General features: G+C 38.0%; 1 protein-coding gene across 1 annotated transcript; it reads left to right on the forward strand.

The window, feature by feature from the left end:
• Window positions 1–3564: 3564 nt before the first annotated feature.
• rps6kb1a (ribosomal protein S6 kinase b, polypeptide 1a) lies at window positions 3565–24566 on the forward strand. Its single transcript, XM_077242561.1, has 15 exons — window positions 3565–3966; window positions 5050–5093; window positions 5234–5351; window positions 8938–9006; window positions 10739–10886; window positions 11047–11104; window positions 13401–13501; window positions 13619–13709; window positions 16443–16533; window positions 20000–20107; window positions 20201–20263; window positions 20369–20446; window positions 20570–20677; window positions 21868–21980; window positions 22724–24566. Exons 1-15 carry the CDS (start codon window positions 3895–3897, stop codon window positions 22983–22985), a joined length of 1524 nt encoding a protein of 507 aa, XP_077098676.1. The 5' UTR covers window positions 3565–3894; the 3' UTR covers window positions 22986–24566.
• Window positions 24567–24764: the final 198 nt, after the last annotated feature.

Genomic DNA, 24764 nt, shown 5'->3' on the forward strand with positions numbered 1-24764 from the left:
GGAACAAGAAAATACATGTAGGCCTATATGATAATTTGTATAAAACAACATAACATTTGTTTTATTTGTTGAATTCTACAGTCATGTAACGTTGAAATCCTAAACGCGTTTGTTTTCTAGAAATAAACCAAAAAGGGCAACGCGCAATTTCCCGTATTTCTAATCTTCTTAATGAAAAGTGTCTTATAATACGCGGATATGGCAACACTGCTGGTAGAGAGGGAGCGAGAGAAGGGTAGCGCGCGAGAGAGGATGTGTCTCAAAATCTAGCGAGATAGTCTTTCGGGCGTTCGAGCTTGATGCCCTCAGAACGCAGTCTTGTTAGGCACCTCGCTATGATTGGAAACACAGTCAGGCTGAGACAGATAGGAGAAGCAGCATTCGATTATCTCACACAACATCCGCTAAATGAAGGGAAAAGCTTTCGGTTCTTCCATAACGGGATTTAAATCATTACATTGTTAGAATTAGTGACCACGCCTCTCTTTCATCCCCACCCTCTCGTCTCATCACTGGTAAGTGAGTTAATGCTTCATTATGTGTCTTTATTGGTGTGGATAAGTCTCTCCCAGTGTGTCAGATAGCTTATCAGACTGGTGTTGGCTGTTACATTCGCCCGGCGACAACAGTCTGTAGGCTGTCTGACATTTTGGGCTTTTTCATCCCCTCTAGAAAACATTCTATTTTTAATCGCTGTCGATGTTTTTGTTATTTTTTGTTAATTTGTATAACTATTTTTTCTTTTTTGCATTAATGAACAATGTTTGTTTTTTTCTTGATGTTGGTGTCTAATTTTAGTGTGGTCTTTATGTATGGGGTCGAAATATTTCCAATGTGTGTGTGTTTACAGAGAGCGTTATTGACGTGTTTTTGCTTGTTCTATAGACGTACGTGCATGTGAGTCTCTCCGTAGCCCTTCTCTTTAAAGGGCGTGTGTGTGCGCGCGTGCGCGCGCTCAGCACTTGGTTTTGTCCACTTGAATTTCTTTAGAATCCAAAAAGAACACACCTTATTGCATCACACTCTGTTATGACAGATCTTTTTGCCCATTTGCACTTGCTCTACAGTTTTTCCCTTTCTCATGCAACTGTTCAGTCGTTATCTAACATGTGCAACTGGTATTTGTTATTAGATTAAAAAGATGTTCATTCAGCAGTCCACCCCCCCTTGGCTTCCACAGTCGAGTCGTATCATTTCCTCTGTAACTGTTCAGAACATCCTGTACTTTTTAGGGAACCCCCTCTGCCATTCATGTTTGACTGTGTATGTCCTGTGTGTAAATCAATAAAGTTTAAATGAACTAAATGTCAGTCTGTGTCCTGGTTTTTGTGATTTCAGTTAATGAGTTTTATATAGGCCTATTTTTGTTATTTGAGCTTTATTATAAATTGTGCACACATCGAAGTTTTTGTTATGCACAGCAATACAACATTTCATTTTAAAAAAAATAATAAAATTAAAAATGTAAAGTTAAGATAAGCTATATTTTTTTTTAAGTAAAAATGAATTTAAATCAGTTAAAAAAATACTGGGCTATAAAATATATGTAAATATACATGACAATGAAAATAAAGATCAATAAAAAAAAGAATAGCCTAAACACTTAGCAAAGTGACAACTGCAAAAGAAATGGCGCAAATGTCATTCCCTTATGCGCCAATAAGAAGCGATAAACGGCTCAGAAAATGTGTACTGTATAATATCATATTCACATTTTCATCATGTGTCAGAATGAACTAGTTAAATCACTCTTCCTTCAGTGTTGTGATTCACTCAGTCACGCGCACTACAGTTACGGCCTTTGCTTGAGGGTTCGCCATTATGCAAATCGCTCATTCAAACAGGTTTTAATATTCAAATAAGGCTTGACATGTTCAGTTGTAGTTTTTAACAACCCCCCTCCTCCTCACCACCACTCTTTTGTATAGGTTGCACAATAAGGTGTTCTTGTTTGGCTTGTGACCAACACAACACCACACTTTTGAGGGATTAGTTAGATTTCCAAACGTGCATGAATAGTGTGCACTACCTCTAGTAACCAGTAGGGGACACACTCGAACATTTTGAATAATTTAAAAATACATTTAGCCTACAAAAACATTTTCCAATATAAAACGGACACATTAAAAGTATTATAAAAAATAATTATAAAACATATAGTAGTGTTCTCACACTTTATTGTGTTTTGTGACAAGAAGCTACATGTTAATGATCATTTGACACATTTTGTTAGATTCTGGGTGAAGAAAAACCCATCACAGTTGTCAAAAGAAAGTGTATTCATAACTAAAAGTCTGATGTCGAGGTGAATCAGGGGATTTAACTGTCACATGGATCAATGATGTGTTGTCACCGAACAGGAGAACACTGGCACACCCAGGTTGAGTCAGAAGAATGGTGTAAATGTAACCCTAACTGACGCAGATCCTAGGTATCTTTACCCAGGAAAACTCACATATGCATGAGCTTTGAATATCTGCACATGCCACAGAAACCCACAGGTATGTATCATTAAAAATAGCAGAAAAATTGAGAGTTTTATAACTCTTAACTACCTTCATCTCTCTCATTCGAAATTGCCACATTTTTGGGGGAAACATTGTACAATACAATCAACAACAGGAGGGCTGTTTTTAAAACGAACAATAGCCTACAGCTTAAAATAGCTTGATTGTAGTTATCAGCATCAACAACCTACATTGTGATCCACATTGTTTTTGTGTCAGGTTGTGTAAAGAATGAGTTATTATGCCTCTTTTTGAAAAAATACAACTTTGGAAATTCCCTGTAGCTAATTTGCATAGTGATTTTTTTTGTCTTTCTGTTTGAAGCATATGTGACACAAAGTGCCCATTGTGATCCATTCATGTGGTTTTATAAAGTAGGGAACAGAGAATTTTGGCTACCCAGCACTTTGTAACAATGTATAGTGTGTGAGCTTGCATCTTTCTTCTGAACATGCCTTTTGGCGAGCTTGCTGACTTTTGAACATTTTAAAGTAAAGGATAGGATAAAAGGTTTGAAATGAATTCCCCTCCATTCAACAGAATTACCTTTCACGATCACAAATAATCCAGTAGTGGCAAAAGGATTTAACTTTTCCACATTTATCACTACTGATCTCAAAATTCAAACAGAGGTTAGCCTACACTTTTTTTCTGAAAAACATATCTGATCAAGCAAAACAAAATACATGTGTCTCTTAACACAGATTATATTCATAATATTACAATCTGAAGATGATCACACATTCTATGTTACTGCCCTGTTGAATAGGCTAGGCCTACTATACAAAATACCTTGAATGCATGTATTATATGCAAGTCTAATCTACAGTAGCCTACTATACTTATATATTTAAAATCAGATAATAAAAGTGCAGTTATTTTATTATTAAATCAATTAAACGTGAAACACATGGGCAAATCACTGAAAATGCAGTAGCGGTGTGTGTTTGAGCTGTAACAGCACGAATGTTGAAGCTGGACAAAAGCAAAACATTGTCAGTCTTTTGTCGACACCTACTGGCAGTGAAGCGGTACTAAAAGTAAAACTGCTTCCTATACACTGGGAGTGACGTGTATTTCTATCTATACACCCACTTACCTCAGATACAAAACGACGTGAGTAAAATAAAAGATATTCGCGTGTTTAAATGAATACAAACGCTAATTAATTTATTGGCATTTGTTTTACACATTCAGGGACATGCGCACAGACGCTCAGTGAAATTCGCTGTTAGCCGTGATCGTTTAATTGCCGGTATTAGTTAATCTCTGTTATGTTGCGTAATGCGTACTGGACACGGTTATGGCGTCTGTGAGTCGTGTGGGAACATGAGGCGTCGGAATACAACATTATTCCGGTATTGGTGCGTGTAAAGAAACTGTTACCATGGCTGGTGTGTTTGATATCGACCTGGACCCGGTGGAGGACAGCGTGTCAGATGAGGAGCTCCCTGACGGGGTATGTAACCGGTAACAAGCTCGGTCCAGATTTTCCGCATCGCTTGGACCGGCCACAGAATCGAAACAAGCGTTTCAAAACTCGGCATAAACGTACTATGTTAAACTATTAGATGACAACAATGGTACTGTTAGATTTACAATACTACTGAATTATCTATGTGATGTGCGGGTTTTTAATTTATTTATTTGTTTACAAACGACCAATTTAAGGTGCTTTCCGTGTCTGTGTGTGTGTGTGTGTGTGTGTGTGTGTAAACATATATGTAATTGTAATTAACCATGGTATTTTATTATAGGTGGACATGTCTGTTTTAATAAGATATATTTTGTAGTCTAGTTTAAGCTGGTTTCTAGTTGGTCTAAGCTGGTCATTAGTTGGTTCAGGCTATTATAACCTTAAGTTATTAAGATGGTGGACCAGCAACGAACCAGCTACCAGTTGGTTAAACTGAAGATATTCCAGTTGATTTTTTTTTTTGAAAGGTCAACCAGTTAATGACTGACTCAGACCAGTTAGAAACACAGCTACCTGCTTAAACCGGATTGTTGGATACCCAGCAGCATCACTTCAGGTGTATGATGTTGACTGGTTAATGGGCTGTCAATGACTAACTTTTATGTCTAGGCAGACAATGGAATCAAAACTAATGAGAAATATTAACTTTTAAAGAACTTAACATGCAGTTAGTTTATGTAACACTGAAACTAAAGCAAGATAGAGTTTTAGTGTTCAAAAGTTTGACATGTTCTTTGTCAGATTTTTAAACTGGCCTTTCTCCTGAATTGCCTCTGAAACCAGAAAAAAAAACGTGTAGGTCTGGCTTACAGTGGGCTGACACTCTCTCTATTGTTAGACTGGGTCCTGTAATGTGATAATAGCGATCAGTGACCTTGATAGTCTGGTTGATGGAGGAGAGCCAGTGCGCATCAGTCATTGGTATAGATTGAACTTTAATGGCCGTGTCAGATCTGCACACTTGGCAATTGGTGAAATAGCTGCAGAGATACAAAAACTGCAGTCCACACCTAAAACTCCCTGTAAACCTACCAGAAACACAACAAGTTTGTTTTTATTCCACAGGCCAAGATTAATGAATACATGGATCAGTGCAGCAGCTTTGAATTGTGAGTATGTCATCGTGCACTTTTGGACTCACAAATTTATATTTGTGTATTTTGAAGTTACCTTCTTCAAAAGTGAGTTGTCTTCTCCTTAAGGCAATTGCCTTATTTATATTTTAATGTACTTATACTCTACATTTTAGTATGGAGGACTGCGAGAAGTTCGAGATCTCTGAAAATAGTGTGAATCAAGGCACGGAGCAGATTCGTCCGGAATGTTTTGAGTTGCTTCGTGTTTTGGGTAAAGGAGGATATGGAAAGGTAAGCAAGACTAGCAGTGCTACTCCGTGTTTCCTCCCTGCATGTGGCGTGTTTTGGACACATATTGTGGGCTGCTTAATAACGCACTCCACCCTTAAATGTTTGGGGTCAGTATGATTTTTTTGAAAATAGTCTCTTATTCTCACCCAAGCTGCGGTTGTTTGAACAAAGTAAAGTAAAAAATACATACATATTGGGAGATATTACTACAATTTAAATTATTTCAAATGTAATTTACATTTAATCTTTTACCACGTTGGTCTTCATCCCTGCTCTTGGAGGCCCACTGTCCTGCAGAGTTCTACTCCAACCCTAATCAAACACACCTGAACCAGCTGGTCAAGCTCTGCAGGATCGCTTGAAAATCACAGACTGAAGCAGGTGAAGCAGGGTTGAAGACCTCTGATTTAGCAGACGCTTATGTCTAAAGCGACTTACAACTGAGGAGAACAATAGAAACAGTCAAAACAATAGGACAACAATATGCAAGTGCTGTGAAAAGACCCAGTTAGTCTAGCTAAGCACAGTACACATAGCAAGTTTATATATATAGAATAGAACTGTAAGTGTTAACGGGTGCATATTGTATGCATATTGCTGATTATTGCCTTTCAGTCATTTGTTAATTGTGTTCAGTTTCATTCGTGGATCCATTTCGGATTTGACTGACCAATAATATTGGCTACGTTTACTTGCAACCAAATAATCCATTAGTAATCTGTAACTGAACAGCTGAAAAGTAACTAAACAGTAACTGAAAAACCTTCATGTAAACACCTTAAACGATCCGACTAAGCTCGATCTTGAATAAAATTTCGGATTGAGAGGGGTGGTTTATTCCTTTTCTAATCCGATCGAGAGAACATGTAAACACTTGATCGGATTGAAAACCGAAACTGAAAGGACTGCGCATGTGCAATGATGTTGAAATGGCGTAATGACGTATGACCCGTGGAACAAGCTGTTCTTCCTGTTGAATAAAGTGTCATATAAATGAGTGTCCCGTCATTCTAAAATTCTCCTGGGACAACATCCCACCTGCCCTTGTTTCGGATTCTCATCCATAGACGACTGGTTTTTGGCACGGGAGGGACATTTTCACAGCGTTATAAATGTAAGCAGCATGGCGCGATGGTTCATATGCTAATTTTCTCCAAATTATGACCAGAAATGGATCAATATTAAGTCTGCTGTTTAAAATAAATAAAGAACCAATTTAGGAGAATGGTTATTATGCACAAACAGCAGGAAACTTTGTATATTCGTGCAGTGTGCGCATGTCAAAAAATCGATTCCGATTTGAAGCTTGTGACACGCGCACATCAACCCGATCACATGTTTAGTGTTCATGTAAACACTACGTTCGGATTCATCAATCGGAATGAATTCAGTCCGATTGAAACAAAAGTTGTGCATGTAAACGTAGCCATTGAGTAGCCTACATCTTAGATAAGACTCCGTAAAGTTTTGCACCTACAGCACACATTACAGACATTGATGCACAAACGTGGATATGTTCTACTTGTCTAAAGTATATAGAAAGAATAAACCAGTCTTATAAACTCCTTGTTTTTCTCTTAGCAACTCAAAATATAATCTGCATGCACAATAAACTATAGTAAAATGTATTTACATCTCTCAACAGAAAGGTTTTAGCTGGTTTTAATAAAATGTTATTTAATAACAGTAGTCATAATAAGCATATTTCCAGTACGTGCCTCAGGCTTCCATAATAACTCACGTCAACTTACTCATAAGAATCCTCTGCAAACTTTGACAGCTGGTTTTACCGGCTCATTCGGTTCTTTTTGAGTCCTTGGTAATCCTTGGCCAACTTCGGCAGTTGGTTGAACCAGCAGAATCGGTTCTCTTTGTGTCGGACACGCTACTTCGGCTATGCGTTCGGCTATGCGTCTAAAGTTCGATTTAGTTCGATTCGTAAACCAGCTCGACCGGTTACTTCCTATGAACCGGCTCAAAAGAAAGATTTGTTCAAGAATCAAACATCACTGTTTGCTGTTTCTTGAAAGTGGCTAAAGACTCAGCTACTCAACATCTCAAGTGATTTTGTGTCTCTTTGGATGCCACCACAAGGTGCCGTTCACTTGCAGAACGAAAGATTCTGGAGGGCACATAGGTCTGAAGTAGTGAGTTTAGGTTTTGGGGTGCAGAGCCAGTGGTCGTTCTTTAGGCAAACATCAGTGCCTTGAATTTGCGAGGGGCTATTGGCAACCAGTGCAGATTGATGAATGTGACATGCGCTCTCTTCGGCTTGCTGAAGACCATTCTTGCTGTTACGTTCTGGATCGGTTGCAGAGGTTTGACAGTATATGCTGGAAAGCCTGCCAAGAGAGCATTACAATAGTCCAGCCTGGATAGAACAAGAGCTTGGACAAGGAGTTGTGTTGCATGCTCCGATAGGAAGGACCTGATCTTCCTAATGTTTTTTACGGCAAATCTGAAGGACCGGGCTGCTCTAGCAATGTGGTCTGTGAAGTTTGACTGATCATCAATCACAACTCTGGGGTTCCTGGCTGTCCTGACAAACCTAGCTGAGCGGAGAAGTTGTGATGAAGTGTTGAGTTGGCCCTTCAAAATGTATTTGTTGTTATCAATGTTGAAAACATCTTTGCTGCTTAATATTTTTTTTGTTGAAACCATGATACTTTTTTCAGAATTTTTTTACTTAATAGAAAGGTTAAAAAAAAAGCATTACTTTGGAATATTTTTTGTAACGTTATTAATTGTCTTTACTGTCACTTTTGATTAATTTAACGCTCTTTTGCTGAATAAAAGTATCAATTTCAGTATCAATAGACTTGACTATTGTAATTCTCTTTATATTGGAATGAGTCAATCCAATGTTAGTCGTCTTCAGATTGTTCAGAATGCAACAGACAGACTTTTGACTGGCACAAGGAAGTTTGATCATATTTCCCCAATACCGCGTTCGTTGCACTGTCTCCCAGTTTTTTAAAATTCTGCTTTTTGTTTTTAAAGCCATGAACGGATTAGCTCCAAACGATCTCTCTGATCTTTTGAAATTAAATAACTCTGCTAGATCATTAAGGTCATCAACAAAGACTGCTGATGGTTCCGAGATCTAGACTTAAGACGAGAGGTGACCGTGCTTTTTCTGTTGTTGGTCCAAAATTGTGGAAAAGTCTTCCTCTAACCCTAAGATAAAAGATCTTAAGACGTTAAAACCCTACCTCTTTCACAGGTTTACAACTCTCCTTGATTTTAATGTTGAATTTTCGAATTGGTGTTTCTGATGTAAACTCTCTTTATCATTTGTTTTGCAGTCTGTCTTGTTTTTTTTTAGATATGTATCCTGTTGTACAGCACAATGGCCAACTACTGTTGCTTTTCTTGTGCTATATAAATAAAAGTTGATTGATTTAATTTCTTTAAAAACAAATTATACTGACCCTAAACTTTGAATGACGGTCTACATAATACATGGTCTACATAAGCACTGAGGTCTTTAATGCTGTTTTTGTTTGCAGATTTGGATTGCAGATCTAACCATTTTTAATTAGACTTTCAACTTTTGTATGTTAACAGTCCTCTTGTTTCAAAACAGGTTTTTCAAGTTCGCAAGGTAACTGGGGCAACTCCTGGGAAGATATTTGCCATGAAAGTATTGAAAAAGGTATGGCCTCGCATATTTCCCAAATATTCCCATTAATTAATCTTTCCCTGAAACCAGCAAGGGTTTTCCGCAGTTTCGGGTAAGTTACTCTTACAAAAGTAATCATTACTAGCTACTAATTACATCTTCAACAGTGTAATTCGATTACTGTTCTAATTACTCTATCTAAAAAGTATCAAAGTATTGCATTATTAATTACTTTCTAAATCCCATATCAACCCCAACCATAAATGTATATAGAATATGAAACTGCTCTTTTCAATTAAATAATATAAAATTGCATAAATTGTTCTTTAACTGACCAAAGTATTTAAATGGATGTTACATTAAAAACACATTTTTACATACATGTTACATTACCCCTATTTTTTTTATATAGAATAATTGTTCTATACGGTATTTAATGCAAATACATCAGAAGTAATTAAAAGTAATCCCATACTTTACTCTTTCAAAGAAAAAACTAATTCAATTATAGTAATGAGTTACACCCAACACTGGTGTTCCATAATGCCTCGTCCTGCTGGTTAACAGGTTGTATTGATGTAGTTTGCTTCACATCTATGAATAATTTCTAAGGAACATTACCTATGAACAGTTTCAGTAATGATTGCTTGATTGTGTAGTTTTAGTGTGTTTTTCTTCTTCACAACAGCTGATAGTTTAGTAGTAGAATCACATTTCTGGCTCTTAGTAACTGTAAACAAGTAGATAATTACACAGAAACAGTTTCAGTCGAAGGAATATTGCTTTGCTCGAAATGCCAAGTTTAACATATTTAGAACACAGGGCCTTTACAATCGAATGCTTTACAGGGTCTAATTTTTCAACACCCTAGATGAGTGGCAGACATGGTCATTTATCAACATGGTCGAAAGATATTATGCGGTCACAATAAGATGCATCATCAGGATGTGGATCTGTTATTATCAACACCTTGTGGACTCTTCTTTGACACTTTTGACACAGTGGACACTGAAGCAGTTTTAGATTGAAAAAAATCCTTTAAGCTAGTGGTTCTCAATTGGTTTAACCTTGGGACCGCCCCACTTTACTTAACACAAATAAATGTTACGAATATCATTAACAGTGATTAGTAAACTGTATTATTAGGTAAGGCTGTTAAATATCAGCAATTGAAGAGTGCGTGCCGCGAGCACAGTATAACATCTGACAGGACTATCAAGTTTGTTATTCTATAAGGTTGGAATAATGGCATGCAGCCTGACAACATCTCATCTGACAGCTAATACTGAATCAGGACAATGCGTTTTTCTCAGGCACTCTTTACTTAAACTGCGTCTGACAGAAGAGCTTTCATGCACATCTTTTAAAATAAGTCTTGCATCAGAACAACATTTAGAATTACATTTGGTTTCTGTGGTTGTTTCTTTTATTACACACCCCGTGACCTACTGGTTGAGAAACACTCCTTTAAACCATTCTAGGATGGAAGGAGAGAAAACAGTGTCTGTGTACCAAGGCCATGGACACAGTTTAATCTTTCTGAGACTCATGCTGCATTGTTCTCTGTGGTTTGCATTATTGAAATGCTTTGGATTCCATTCCCAAATTAGATTTGCACACATCTGTTTATTGCAACAGCAATAAAAGCATTAATGACACCGGCCTGATGACAGTCACAAGTGCTTATGTCTGCTGCGAGTTTTGACAGTTGCTTAAAAACACAGCTTTTCTTAATGGATTATGTTGCTTTTGTCTGGTTTAACAGGCCATGATTGCACGCAATGCAAAGGACACTGCTCATACTAAAGCAGAAAGGAGCATCCTAGAGGAAGTTAAGCATCCCTTCATTGTGGATCTCATATATGCCTTTCAGACGGGGGGCAAACTTTACCTCATCCTGGAGTACCTTAGCGGTGAGTAAAGCACAGCTACTGGTGCTTTTTTTTTTTGGCTCAAAAGTCAACAAATCCTTTAAAAAATCTTTAATTTTTAATTAGTCTTGGTAGCAATATAGCATGCATGTTTTTAGAGAAAACATGTTTGATCTGAATCAAGGTCATTTTTCTCTTACAGGTGGAGAGCTGTTCATGCAGCTGGAGAGGGAGGGGATCTTCTTGGAGGACACAGCCTGGTGAGTGAGGCTTTGTTATACAGTACTCAACATTTGAAGTGGATCAAAACCTTTCATCAAAGTTATACATGAATTTTGAACAATACCCGTTCTTGTCTTAGGACAACTTTGATTGACTTTTTTGATCCACCTCAAATATTTACTAGTGTAGATCATTCATGGGTCAAGATGACCTGTCTGCTATCTGGATGCTACTCTTCTGTTGTGTATAAACATTGATCTCCTGCGGGAGGTTTCATTGGCTTAAGCATTAACCTTTGACTTAACAGAAAGTTGCTTGTCAAATTATTGGAAACGGTGACCTTGAAACATATACAGGTCCTTCTCAAAAAATTTGCATATTGTGATAGTTAATTATTTTCCATAATGTAATGATAAAAATTAAACTTTCATATATTTTAGATTCATTGCACACCAACTGAAATATTTCAGGTCTTTTATTGTTTTAATACTGATGATTTTGGCATACAGCTCATGAAAACCCAAAATTCCTGTCTCAAAAAATTAGCATATCATGAAGAGGGTCTCTAAACGAGCTATTAACCTAATCATTAGATTCAACTAATTAACTCTAAACACCTGCAAAATATTCCTGAGGCTTTTAAAAACTCCCAGCCTGTTTCATTACTCAAAACCGCAATCATGGGTAAGACTGCCGACCTGACTGCTGTCCAGAAGGCCATCATTGACACACTCAAGCAAGAGGGTAAGACACAGAAAGAAATTTCTGAACAAATAGGCTGTTCCCAGAGTGCTGTATCAAGCCACCTCAGTGGGAAGTCTGTGGGAAGGAAAAAGTGTGGCAAAAAACGCTGCACAACGAGAAGAGGTGACCGGACCCTGAGTAAGATTGTGGAGAAGGACCGATTCCAGACCTTGGGGGACCTGCGGAAGCAGTGGACTGAGTCTGGAGTAGAAACATCCAGAGCCACCGTGCACAGGCGTGTGCAGGAAATGGGCTACAGGTGCCGCATTCCCCAGGTCAAGCCACTTTTTAACCAGAAACAGCGGCAGAAGCGCCTGACCTGGGCTACAGAGAAGCAGCACTGGACTGTTGCTCAGTTTTGCATGTCATTCGGAAATCAAGGTGCCAGAGTCTGGAGGAAGACTGGGGAGAAGGAAATGCCAAAATGCCTGAAGTCCAGTGTCAAGTACCCACAGTCAGTGATGGTCTGGGGTGCCATGTCAGCTGCTGGTGTTGGTCCACTGTGTTTTATCAAGGGCAGGGTCAATGCAGCTAGCTATCAGGAGATTTTGGAGCACTTCATGCTTCCATCTGCTGAAAAGCTTTATGGAGATGAAGATTTCATTTTTCAGCACAACCTGGCACCTGCTCACAGTGCCAAAACCACTGGTAAATGGTTTACTGACCATGGTATTACTGTGCTCAATTGGCCTGCCAACTCTCCTGACCTGAACCCCATAGAGAATCTGTGGGATATTGAGAAGAGAAAGTTGAGAGACGCAAGACCCAACACTCTGGATGAGCTTAAGGCCGCTATCGAAGCATCCTGGGCCTCCATAACACCTCAGCAGTGCCACAGGCTGATTGCCTCCATGCCACGCCGCATTGAAGCAGTCATTTCTGCAAAAGGATTCCCGACCAAGTATTGACTATTTAGTGCATAACTGAACATAATTATTTGAAGGTTGACTTTTTTTTTTTTGTATTAAAAACACTTCTTTTATTGGTCGGATGAAATATGCTAATTTTTTGAGACAGGAATTTTGGGTTTTCATGAGCTGTATGCCAAAATCATCAGTATTAAAACAATAAAATACCTGAAATATTTCAGTTGGTGTGCAATGAATCTAAAATATATGAAAGTTTAATTTTTATCATTACATTATGGAAAATAATGAACTTTATCACAATATGCTAATTTTTTGAGAAGGACCTATATATATATATATATATATATATATATAATTCTAAAAGAGTCTACATTGGTGTTTTCAATAAAACAAGTGTTCTAAAAAGGGGGGGGGAAAGCACTGTAAAAGTACCTTAAATGTGGTCTTTGTGACTCTTGTACTTGCACTATATATTATAAATGTTTTGAACCCTCAATTATATAGGATTTATATATTTTTTATTAAACCCTAAATATAAAAATAACAATATAAAGGTTTAAAAATCACTTGAATGTGAGAAAATAATACTAATACATTTTGGGTTGAACTATTTGTGTAAAAAAAAATTTAAAGCATTTACTTTTTTAATTTAGTTTATTAATTAATTTTAACTTTTTATTTGATTTATAATTTTAATCTTTTTTACAAAAACTCCTTTTAGCTTTTATCTGGCAGAGATTTCCATGGCCTTGGGTCACCTTCATCAGAAAGGCATCATCTACAGAGACCTGAAGCCAGAGAACATCATGCTCAATTACAATGGTAATAAAACACACTCACCCCTGTCCTTTTTATCCCAGACAGTCCTCAGGCTTGCACCACATCCTGTTCAATAAAGACTGTACTCCTATGGATTTGCTCATTTCATTCTCGTCTTAGGTCATGTGAAGTTGACGGACTTCGGACTGTGTAAGGAGTCGATCCACGATGGTACCGTCACACACACCTTCTGTGGAACCATAGAGTACATGTATGTACAAACTCACATTTTCACCAACTTAAACATAATTTTTTATGCATAAGACCAGTGTAGTTCACTCATCAGAGTTAACTCATTGCTGAATATTGATTTTTTTATTTTAATATACTCATGGTTGTGACGTCAACACCACAATGAAGGTTTCTGAGCAAACTGCTGTTGCATCTTAAGACTGGAATACACTACATGACTTTTGCTCAGATTGTTGACCTGATTTGCAGATTTATGTGTTGACAATAGTTGCTGAAAGTTTGTACCAGTTTGTAGATTTTTGGGCAGTTGGAGTTAACAGATTTCACAGAAAGTTGCGTAGTGTATGATGGGCACAGACAGATTTTTTTTTTAGCCTCAGACTATGTTTCCATCCAGTCAGAAGATATCAAAACATGTTTGATATTTTGAGCCAATTTTAGAATGCATATCGTATTGTTTGATGCGTTGTACTGAAACCGAAGCTTTCCTCTATCTACCAGTGTTGCAATAAAATACAATACAAATACAATAATAATACAAAAGTAAATTTACACGCATTTAAACTTAAATTTAAACAAAAATGATAACACGCATGACAAATTAGCCTCAATATTTGTCTCATCTGTGAACATAAAAAAACTGAAGGAGCGCCCCCCTGTCTGCGCGAGTTTGTTGTGTTCGGGATGTTTTGAAAGTCGGCTATTGTATGAAGCCATTTACAAAGTCAGCAAGTGTATAATGCCTAGTGTTTTGAAATCTGTTCAGAAGTAGTGTAATGTATTTGTGGCTAGCAGGATGAGGCCGAGGGCCGTGGGAGGATGGCGTGAGGCCGGTGGCGTGATTGCTGATGAGCAACACCTGCTTGACGCACCGGTCTCGTAGCTCTCCGGCAGCGTGTTCCTACTTCCTCCTGGGTTTCGGCACCAGTGTAATGAGGTTACACTGGACCAGATGATGTAGGAAGAAGGAGGCGGGAACCAGCGAACTTTCAACAAACTTTAATTCTAAAATAAACAAATACAAAATGAAAGTGAAAGACAGCCCCTTGCGGATGACTGCTGTCACATATAATAAAACAAGCAAAACACAACATAAATCTAGGCCTGGCCTCTCTCGATCTCCACTGTCGTCACTCTTTCTTTTATGCTTCCGCTCCTCCATGAGAGATACGAGACCGGTGCGTCGCGCAGGTGTTGCTCATCAGTAATCACGCCACAGGCCTCTCGCCGTCCTCCCACGGCCCTCAGCCTCGTCCTGCTCGCCACAGTAATCCAGCCTTAAAGGGTCATGAAACCCTAAACCAAATTTTCTGAGATTTTAACAGAGGTATGTGTGTTGAACACCATTGAAGACAATGTTAGCATCTGTTAGTTTTAATAGTAGGGTGAAAATGGTTAAATTTTAGTTTTTCCCCGCTATTTTCGTCTTCCGGGTTTAAAATCTTCATCGCAGGCTGTGACGTGGCAGAGCACAGTGTAGTGCGTTGATGACTCATCGGTCTCTCATAATTATTAATGAGACACTGTCTCTTAATTATTCATGACACCACGTGGATCTTTCCACAGACATGTCAAAATGTGATATCGCGTAGTAAAGGAGAGACAATCATGGGACGCAAAATTTTCGTGGTGCAAAAGTCAAAGTGGGTTGAATATATTTCCCCGCGATGCTGCCAGGGCTAGACTCTGGCTCCGGGCGGTTGGTTGGCCATCAACCACGGACACTTCTAATACGTGTGCCGCAAACATTTTACCCAAAGGAGCTTCGAGAACTGGAGAATGGTGGACTTTGGCCTTGTCGATGACCAATGCAAGTTACGTCTTGCGAGTAATGCGGTACCAAGTCCTGAGGACTTTTCTATCCCTTCAGAGGTAGGCTATGTGTGTGTCTAAAATGTAACCCTGGTCATTTTACTTGCCTTTTGTTAAATAAGCGGTCGTTATGAACATTTTAGATATTTCGATAATATATAAATTGTATGCTTAATGCGGGAGACTTGTGAATGTGTAGTGTTGACGAGGAGGCCGGGGGACACCGTGTGGTGCCTGTGTGTGTGTGTGTGTGTGTGTGTGTGTGTGTGTGTGTGTGTGTGTGTGTGTGTGTGTGTGTGTGTGTGTGTGCAGGCAGGCGAGCCTGCGAAATGATTCGGGGTCAGAGAGAGAAGCGGTAGGATGTGTGTTTGGACGAACGACTGAAAACTGAAATTATTGTTCATTATTGATCGTACATTGTACAGAGGTCAAAATTATTGTTGAAATACGATAATTATCGTACATCTGGCAACACTGCTGGCTGATGACAGTTCCCCCTCTCCCCTGCCGTGCCACACCCACTCCCTCCCTTCTTCTCACAGCCATCCACGCCCATTTAAGTTGCATTTTTCAAAAAGATTGTGAGCTAGACTTGAGCAGAAAGAGGGGGGTTTCATGACCCTTTAAGTTTCAAAAATGGTCTGTGTAGGCTAGAAAGCTTTGGGTTGTGGAAGTTGAACAACTTGAACTTTGAAATCCAATAATGTCACGTTTTCCATCATGTGGCCTCTTTAAAAGTCTGTCCAGTTCATAGAGGCCAGAGCCTCCATCAATCATGCCTACTGAAGGCTTATTTGTGGCCTCCGGTGTCAGTTAAGGTCAAAGTAAAAATGACATAAGCACAAAAAATGGTTGGTGCGTTGGGCTTTCGTCTATTCACTTATTCATTCATTCATTCATTCTGTCTGTCTTTGTTTCTCTTGTTCTCTCCCTCTTTCAGGGCACCAGAAATTCTCATGAGAAGTGGCCATAACCGAGCTGTGGACTGGTGGAGTCTGGGAGCCCTGATGTATGACATGCTAACAGGAGCTGTGAGTGCCCCTTCTCACATCTCTTCTCTGCTATGTTGCTTCTTATTAAAGTTTCACATGAAGGTGGAAACAAAATAGGTCCATAAGCTGTAGATTATATCATTTGATAAATATAGATTATGCTGTTCAGTAAATGCTGTACTCTTAGAATGTACTCTTAGTGTGTGTGTGTGTGTGTGTGTGTGTGTGTGTGTGTGTGTGTGTGTGTGTGTGTGTGTGTGTGTGTGTGTGTGTGTGTGTGTGTGTGTGTGTGTGTGTGTGTGTGTGTGTGTGTGTGTGTGTGTGTGTGTGTGTGTGTTTTGTGATTCAATGACAATGTACATTGTCATTGAATCATTTAGGGTAACTAAACCCTTGGTCAGAGCCTGACTCCACCCACTGGCAATATTTGTAAAATGCTGGAAAAGTGGGCAGAGCCCAGCGGAGATAGAGTGGACGAACCGCATACAATTAAAAAAAAAAAAACCTTTTTCTTGTAATCTTCCCTTATCTGGTTTATGCTACTCTGAGCAATGTTTGAACGTGCACCTGAGACCGCCAGTGAGGGATTAATTGACAGCTGCTGTCAGACTCTGAGGGTGCTTTCACACTGGCAGTTTAGTTCGGAACGGGGCACGGTTCGCATGAAAAATCGCTAATGTGAACGCTGTCATGTGGACCCGGGTGCGCACTGGGGTACCGAACTCGAGACTACCTGGAGGAGGTGATCTGAGTTCGGTTGCTCCCGAACCGTGCTGCAGTTCGCGTGTATGTGAAAGCAACACGGACGTGGGTGCCCACTTGTTCAGGAATAAAAGTATCCTGCGCATGCGTTTTAGCCGATTATGATGTATTTAGTTAAATAAAGCACATGTAAGGGATGATAGTGTTGATGATTTACCTTGGATACGAGCAAGAGTGATCCCTTTAGTGTATTCGCGCGTAGTGCGGCAATCAGGGCAACAAAGTAATGGAAATCCACTATCTCCTTTTGCAAGCAGCGGAAAGACAGCATATGCGACAAACACACACACACAGTAAACCTGTGTTGTTTACTCAGCTATGTGTATAATAGCACCAAATTAATAAAAAAACACAATATATTGACCCGCGTAGTGTTTTCTGTCATGCGCTGTGCACGTTTGCGATGACGTAAGATGCACACAAACGTTGTTTTAGGGAGATACCCAAGGTATAGTTATGAAATATGACAAGACCAGAGTGTTAAGTCCAGTTAATTCATTAATTCATCCTGATTGTTTTCAATATTTGCAATTCCTGGCTCGCTCGCTACAGTGATTTTGACGAAACAAGATGGTTTTTATACCGCCAAGGGCTTGGTAGCTTGTACCAAGGGCGTGGTGAGCTGGAACCTGCTTGCATCACCTGCAACTGCTACGTCACGTACCACCGCAAACATCCAATAGGAAAATCAACTGCAGTAGCCACCGTTCAACCTGAAGAGGGCAGCACTCAGACGTTTTTACACGATATATTGTAAAATTAAAACACTTTATACCCAAATGTCAAAAAAGTTACTCGAATCAATGAACAGCACTAATAAAGCCCCATTCTTACAGTTCATTAACTAAAAAAAGTCTCTTATGCTCACCAAGGCTGCATTTATTTGATTTAAAAAACTGTAAGTTAAATTGAATTAAAGTTGAAATATGAATACAATTTAAAATTCTGTTTCTGTTATTTAAAAATGTAAATTATGGGTATAACAGTCCCCTTGTTTGTCCGGTGAATATTCGGTAGGTGCCTTTCAGTTCGGTACACGTGTACATGACAAACACAGCATTTTACCATGAAATTCACACAATACATGCCGTTTGACATTCTTTGATGAGGCGCGACAGATCGCTGTATATAGGAGCTACTAGTTACTGAATAAACATGAATCAACATCTGAAGGTATGTTGAAAGATATTATTGACTTACTGAGACTTAAAAGTGGTATAATTGCCCAATCAGTGTTTCAACCATGGAAAGAATACCAATCAATAAAACAGCTTGTAATTGTAACAGCAAAATGTCATTACATTTACCTCAGGCAAGTCATTCAGTCTCCACAACCTAGTTCGCTAGAGAAATTAACTCTAGAGAGAGCATTTCGCTAAATATGTGCATTATGTGACCCGTGCTGACAAAATGAGTCAATGAGCTCATTTCAAAAATGAGTTGGTTATTTTTATAAAGTATCCGTCCCCCTTAATTTTTTCACATTTCATGTTGATGCTTTATGATAAACTGCTTTAAATTACTTTTTTCACATCAATCTACACTCCATACACGATAATGACAAAGCAAAAAACTTATTTCTGACAACTTGCAAATGTATTAAAAATCAAATACTTAAATAAATACATTGGATAAGTATTCGTTCCCTTTTCTGTGACACTAGAAATGTAGGAGCATTCCAATTTTGCTTGTAGATATTACTACACTTCAGATTGAGTTAATTGAGTGGCAAATTCAATTGAATGGAGGATGATTTGGAAAGGCACAAACCTCTCACTAAAAAGTCTAACAGCTGAAAATGCATATCAGTGCAAAAACCAAGCCATGAGAACTCCCTATATAGCTCAAAGACAGGATTGTGTCGAGACGCAGATCTAGAGAAAGACTAAAAAAAAAATCACAGACGCATGTAGCCTCCATAATCCTTAATGGAAGAAGTTCTGAACAACCAGGACTCTGCTCAGTTCTAGAAAATCAATGGAGGCCGGCCTTGTGACCAAGCTTGTCGTCACTCTAGTTTCAGTGGACATTAACAGAAGGACATTTTCATTTTTATTTAATAATACAAAATGATTTTTTTTTCACACAAACTTTTTTTGAGGTGTCTTGTGTATGTTTAAAATATTATATTCAACACTGAGAAAGGCTCAAGTTTACCTTTTTAAGGTAAACATTTTAAAATGGTTAGGCTTTTTAAAATGTCTCAACAAAATGTTTTGACTTTGATTTGGCTTTTGTTTGACAGAGGTTTTAAACTCATAAACCTCCTGTCATTCATCAACTCTAGTTTTCAGTTAATTCCACTGAAGACAGACCTTACACCTTATTGCCAGACCTCGGATAAAACTAATCTCTGTTGATGTGTTCTATTGACAGAGCATTTTACCAATAATTCTGTTGAACTAGTTTATGGCCTCTTTAACCCCCAAAATAAGGACAACATAAATGGATTCTTATACAAACAATTAATGTAAATAAAACCTGAAACCTACACCACATGGCCAAAAGTATATGGACACCTAAACTTGCATGTGCTTGTTTGACATTAAATTCTAAATATTTTGCATTAACAGGGAGTTACTCCTCCTTCCTCCACTTTTCTGGGAATATTTTCTACTAGATGTTGAACATAATTTACTTCCATTCAGACAAATTTCAAAACAAAGAAATCATTATTGTGAAGATATCAAATGTCTCATGAATAAGTGTATCCTCTTTAACCTCTTAAACTTCTCACCTCCAGCCGCCATTCACCGCAGAGAATCGGAAAAAGACCATTGACAAAATCCTAAGGTGCAAACTGAACCTTCCACCTTACCTCACCCAGGAAGCACGGGACCTTCTGAAAAAGGTAGAGGTCTTAGGTCAATCATGTTTCACAGCAGTGTGGAGTTTGGTCTTATTTCTCAACTTCTGGGGTTGTGTGTGTTTGTTCCGCATCCAGCTGCTGAAGAGAAACGCATCAGTGAGGATAGGAGCTGGTCCTCGAGATGCTGTAGACATCCAGGTATCTGCCCTTCTGACGTGGTGAACCCCATTATCATAAAATCAGGAAATGACATACATATATAGTAGAGTTCTGTAGATTATAAAAAGAGATTGTATTTTTTAGACCCACTCCTTCTTCAGACACGTAAACTGGGATGATCTCCTGGCTTGTAAAGTTGAACCTCCCTTCAAGCCTTTTTTGGTATGAGTGTTTTCTCTCTCTGTACAATCAAATTGTGGTGTATTTCGAGCTGTTATTATCATTATTATAGATCTCATTATGACGTATCCAATAATAACTCATCACGGATCTCTCTTTCTGCAGCAATCAGCAGACGATGTCAGCCAGTTTGACTCAAAGTTCACTAGTCAGCCTCCCGTGGACAGTCCCGATGACTCGACGCTCAGTGAAAGCGCCAACCAAGTCTTCCTGGTCAGTTTTTCTTTTTGGGCTAAATTTATTTCTAAACTCTTTTAAATATATATTTTTTGCTGCAACACTATACCTCTGTGGTGATTCCAACGTTAAATTTATAATCATGCATGTAGCAGATGCCTTTTCCAAAGTGCACCAATAGTGAACATATTTATTTTTGTGTTTATCAGCCAAAAACAAATAAATAATCTGATATTATGGGCTACGGTTTTGGATGCACTACAATTCAGGAGTTTGGGTCGGTAAGATTTTTCAAAATGTTTTTGAAAGAAGTCTCTTCTACTCATCGAGGCTGCATTTATTTGATCAAAAACAGTACAAACAGCAATATTGTGAAGAATTATTACAATTTAAAATGACTTTTATATTTGAATTTATTTTAAATGTTATTTATTCCTCTGATGGCAAAGATGAATTTTTAGCATCATTACTCCAGTCTTCAGTGTCACATGATCCTTCAGGAATCATTCAAATATGCTAGTTTGGTGTTGAAGAAACATTTGCTTATTACTATCAATGTTGAAAACAGTAAATTACTGGTTACTGATGCACCCTTGCTGGAAAAAAGCAAAAAAACAACCTTGCTGAACAGTAGTGAAGATAAATTCACTAATATTTTTATATGCTACAAGTATAAAAACATGCATTGTAAAAGATTAATTCATCAGATTGTCGCCATGATTTACCAGATGAGCTACATGGGTAGTAAAATACCAAACAGATTTTTTTTTTTGCATAAACATAAAGATGTTCATAAGAGAAAAAGAATAGTATTACTAGTCTGCACTAAGTCCTTGTTGTACGTGACACAATAGTCCAAACATAACACGAGACCAACGAAAGCCTCAAAATTAGTTTATACGCCATTTGAATTTAATTATCATCAGCATGCTATGTTGAGCACTCAAGAATGCATATGAGATTAATTTCTGACTCCCGACCTACATTTGTGAGTGTGTGTCAGCAGTGTGTGTGGTAAATTGGTTATTTTTGTAGACAAGCTTACGAGAAGGGAATAATGTCTCTCATCTGGTCTGTATTATTACTGTTTAACTGTTTTTTCCAGCTGTTAGTGTTTTTGCTTCATCATAATTGCACATCCTCTACACTCATCTATATTTTTTTGTCTACCCAAACTCTTTTTCTTCTTATTATTGAATCTTTTCTCGGATGTTGTCTCTCCTCAGGGCTTTACGTACATAGCTCCATCTGTGCTCGAAAACATCAAGGAAAAGTTCACTTTTGAGCCAAAATCCCGTTCGCCTCGCAAGCTTCTGGGAAGCCCAAGAACACCAGTGAGGTAATTGTTCAAACCTCAGTGGAATGAGAAAAACATGATCTTGTAGGGCTGTGTAAAAAAAAAAAAGAAAAATCTTCATTTGATGGATTATTTAATTATCTTTCACTCTATGCTAGTTTTTCCCATTCTGCCAAATCATATTTGAACCAATTTTGCGTCTCAAATGATTTTGAAAAGATAAAAATTGTATGTTTTGCAAAACAATGACAACAAATGAATACTTTTATGAACACTTTATTTTTTTCAGTGAATCAAAAACAAAGCTCATGACCGTTGTGGTCTGATTCAAAAACGGATGACTCTTATGACCTGGTCCTTTTAGTGAAACAAAATTACTCTTCTGAATATGTTCTTTTTAGTTCATCTAAAACTTACAGTGTGTCCGATCCATATTTTAAAGGAACCATTCAAAATAGACGTGCAGATTAAATGACAATTTGAATCAATATGACGAATCCTTTATTTAATTAACTGACTGAATCTGTCAGAGTGGCTACTTAAGGAAAAAAAAGTTGAATAATATTTAGAAAATGAAGAATATATACCTAAACAAAACGTGTATTAATTCCCAGCCACATGATCTTTTAGGAAAGGGCATTGATTTAATTAATCTAAGTTTTAAGTGTATCTAAGGTTGTGCATGCCGGAACATGCTTATCTGGTCATGTGTGTACTGGTTATGTGTTTGAAACTTTGCACGGATAGAGATCAGTAACCCGTGATCCCATACTCGATTTTTCCAGCCCTGTGAAGGTTGACGGGGAAGACCGTTGGTCTCGAGGTCCACCCTTCCCAGAAGTGAGCAGAAACACCTCGTCTCTCCTGCCGCGCTCTGATCCGCCCATGGAGGTGTCTAATGTGGAGCAGCTGGACAATAACAGCAGCATGGAGGTGTCAGCTCCTCTTCCCATCAAAAAACCACTGGGATCCAATGTAGGGTCTGTCGTGAAACAGGCTCACCCAGTGGGCGGCAGGAGACCCAAGCATTTGAGAATGAAACTTTGATGAACGCCTTGAGTTTTGCACTTTAGGAACTTATTAAATTACCCAAAGGCCTTTCTGCACCTAGTTTTCTTCACTTAAACACTTGCCGCCTCAGCATACTTCATACAAGCATGCAGAGCTTGCTCAGAACAAAGCCTCTACTTGCACCGTAGTGAGTTGGTCTGCTGCTTGTTATGAAAGAGAAGGACTGCACTTTAGGTGACTCTTGAGCATGAATTTCACAGTTTTTCTTTTATATGCCATGCTCATGCAAAAAAGTAAGGAAGAATGCATATCTTCTGTTCTGTATTTGAAGTTTGGTCTGAGAGACTGAGGTTGAGCTTCTCGTGATAAGTAATAAAGCAGTGATTAAAGAGATAGTTTATCCAAACCTATTTGACTTGCTTTCTTCTGTTGAACACAAAAGAAGAAAATTCTCAGTGTTTTGTTGTTTTAGACCCGATTGACTTCCATTTATATGAACAGTTGAATTATTTTTCAAAATGTCTTGTGTTTCACAGAAGAACAGAAAGTCAAACAGGTTTGGAACAATGGGAGAGTGGGTAAATAATAACAGAATTTTCATTTTTGGGTGAACTATCCATTTAAAGTAAGAGAAGATCCAGGTCTCCATTCCAGTGGAATCTGTTTATTTTGCGGTGTATTTGATTCTTAATGCATCAGTAGTTATTAGGACTACTAGAACCACAGATGTAGAACACTTCTGGAGAGACCGTTGTGTTTACCAACCAATGATAAACTATAAAGTTAAATATAAGCTGTTTTTTGTGCAATGCATCAGGCAGTGTTGGATGACTTCAAGACATTCTTCCCCTGTTTTGGTCTATTTACATTTAAAATTCATACTATTGAGTATGAATCTACCTGCGTTCTGGGCATCAAATCACTGTTTTTCTTTTGCACAGTATGCATTACTTTGACCAAAGAGTATTAAAAAATACTTAATTACCAGATAACTCTTAATCTAGAGTACAAGTAGTTCTTTCTAAGCCACATCTATTGCCACTAATACTAATATGATGTCATCCTTTTGTGAAAACAATTGGTGGAACGTCCTTTTTCAGTTTTACTTTTCACTTTAGTATTGAAGACGGCAAGCCAACAATTATGAAATATTTTCCTAAACATTTTTTTTCATGTTTCTTTCTAAATGTGTGTTTTGCATTTGTTTTAACCAATTTATTTTCCAAGTGCCATATAGGTTTTAAACTATGCAAATTAATTATTCTTAATAATAAAGAGTGCCCGTTCGAGATTTAGCCGGATTAGTTACATAAAGATGAGCCCCCTTTATTTTTTATTTAGTACTTTTTTCTTTGGGGATCTTGGAGTCAAAATAATTGTATTATTATTAAGGATAAAAGTAAAAATCTTGAGATTTAAATATATTTTCAAGATGTGCAGCGTGTATAAATACACCAGATAAAGGGAAAACCACTGGATTATGTATTGTTCCATTGACTTTTGATGAAATAAGCTTACTGTAGATATACAGTATGTGGTTGAGGTGAAAGAAAAATCTATTCTAGTAAACCCAGAATGATGTAACATAATAAAATAGTTAATCCTTCAAAAAAAAAATCTGTATTATTTCATTGCTGTATATATAGACATCGTTCTTCATGACTGTTGGTGCTCTTTCATTGTATTCTTGTTCATGTTCTTATAGATACAATAAGTGTCTGGTCGATACAGAGTCTGCTGGTTAAGATTGCGCTGTCTATAAGACGGGGTCATTTAGACAAAGTCAACAGTGATTTCACGTATCTTGTTTCACAG

This window comes from Siphateles boraxobius, unplaced genomic scaffold (genome assembly GCF_051911475.1).
Source record: "Siphateles boraxobius isolate OS27281-9 unplaced genomic scaffold, OSU_SipBor_1 25, whole genome shotgun sequence".
Classification (NCBI taxonomy): domain Eukaryota; kingdom Metazoa; phylum Chordata; class Actinopteri; order Cypriniformes; family Leuciscidae; genus Siphateles; species Siphateles boraxobius.

Coding starts and splice junctions, on each gene's coding strand:
- rps6kb1a (XM_077242561.1), top strand. CDS start 3,895: ATGGCTGGTGTGTTTGATATCGACCTGGACCCGGTGGAGGACAGCGTG. Junction 5,094..5,233: donor CAGTGCAGCAGCTTTGAATT/GTGAGTATGTCA, acceptor TCTACATTTTAG/TATGGAGGACTGCGAGAAGT. Junction 9,007..10,738: donor CCATGAAAGTATTGAAAAAG/GTATGGCCTCGC, acceptor CTGGTTTAACAG/GCCATGATTGCACGCAATGC.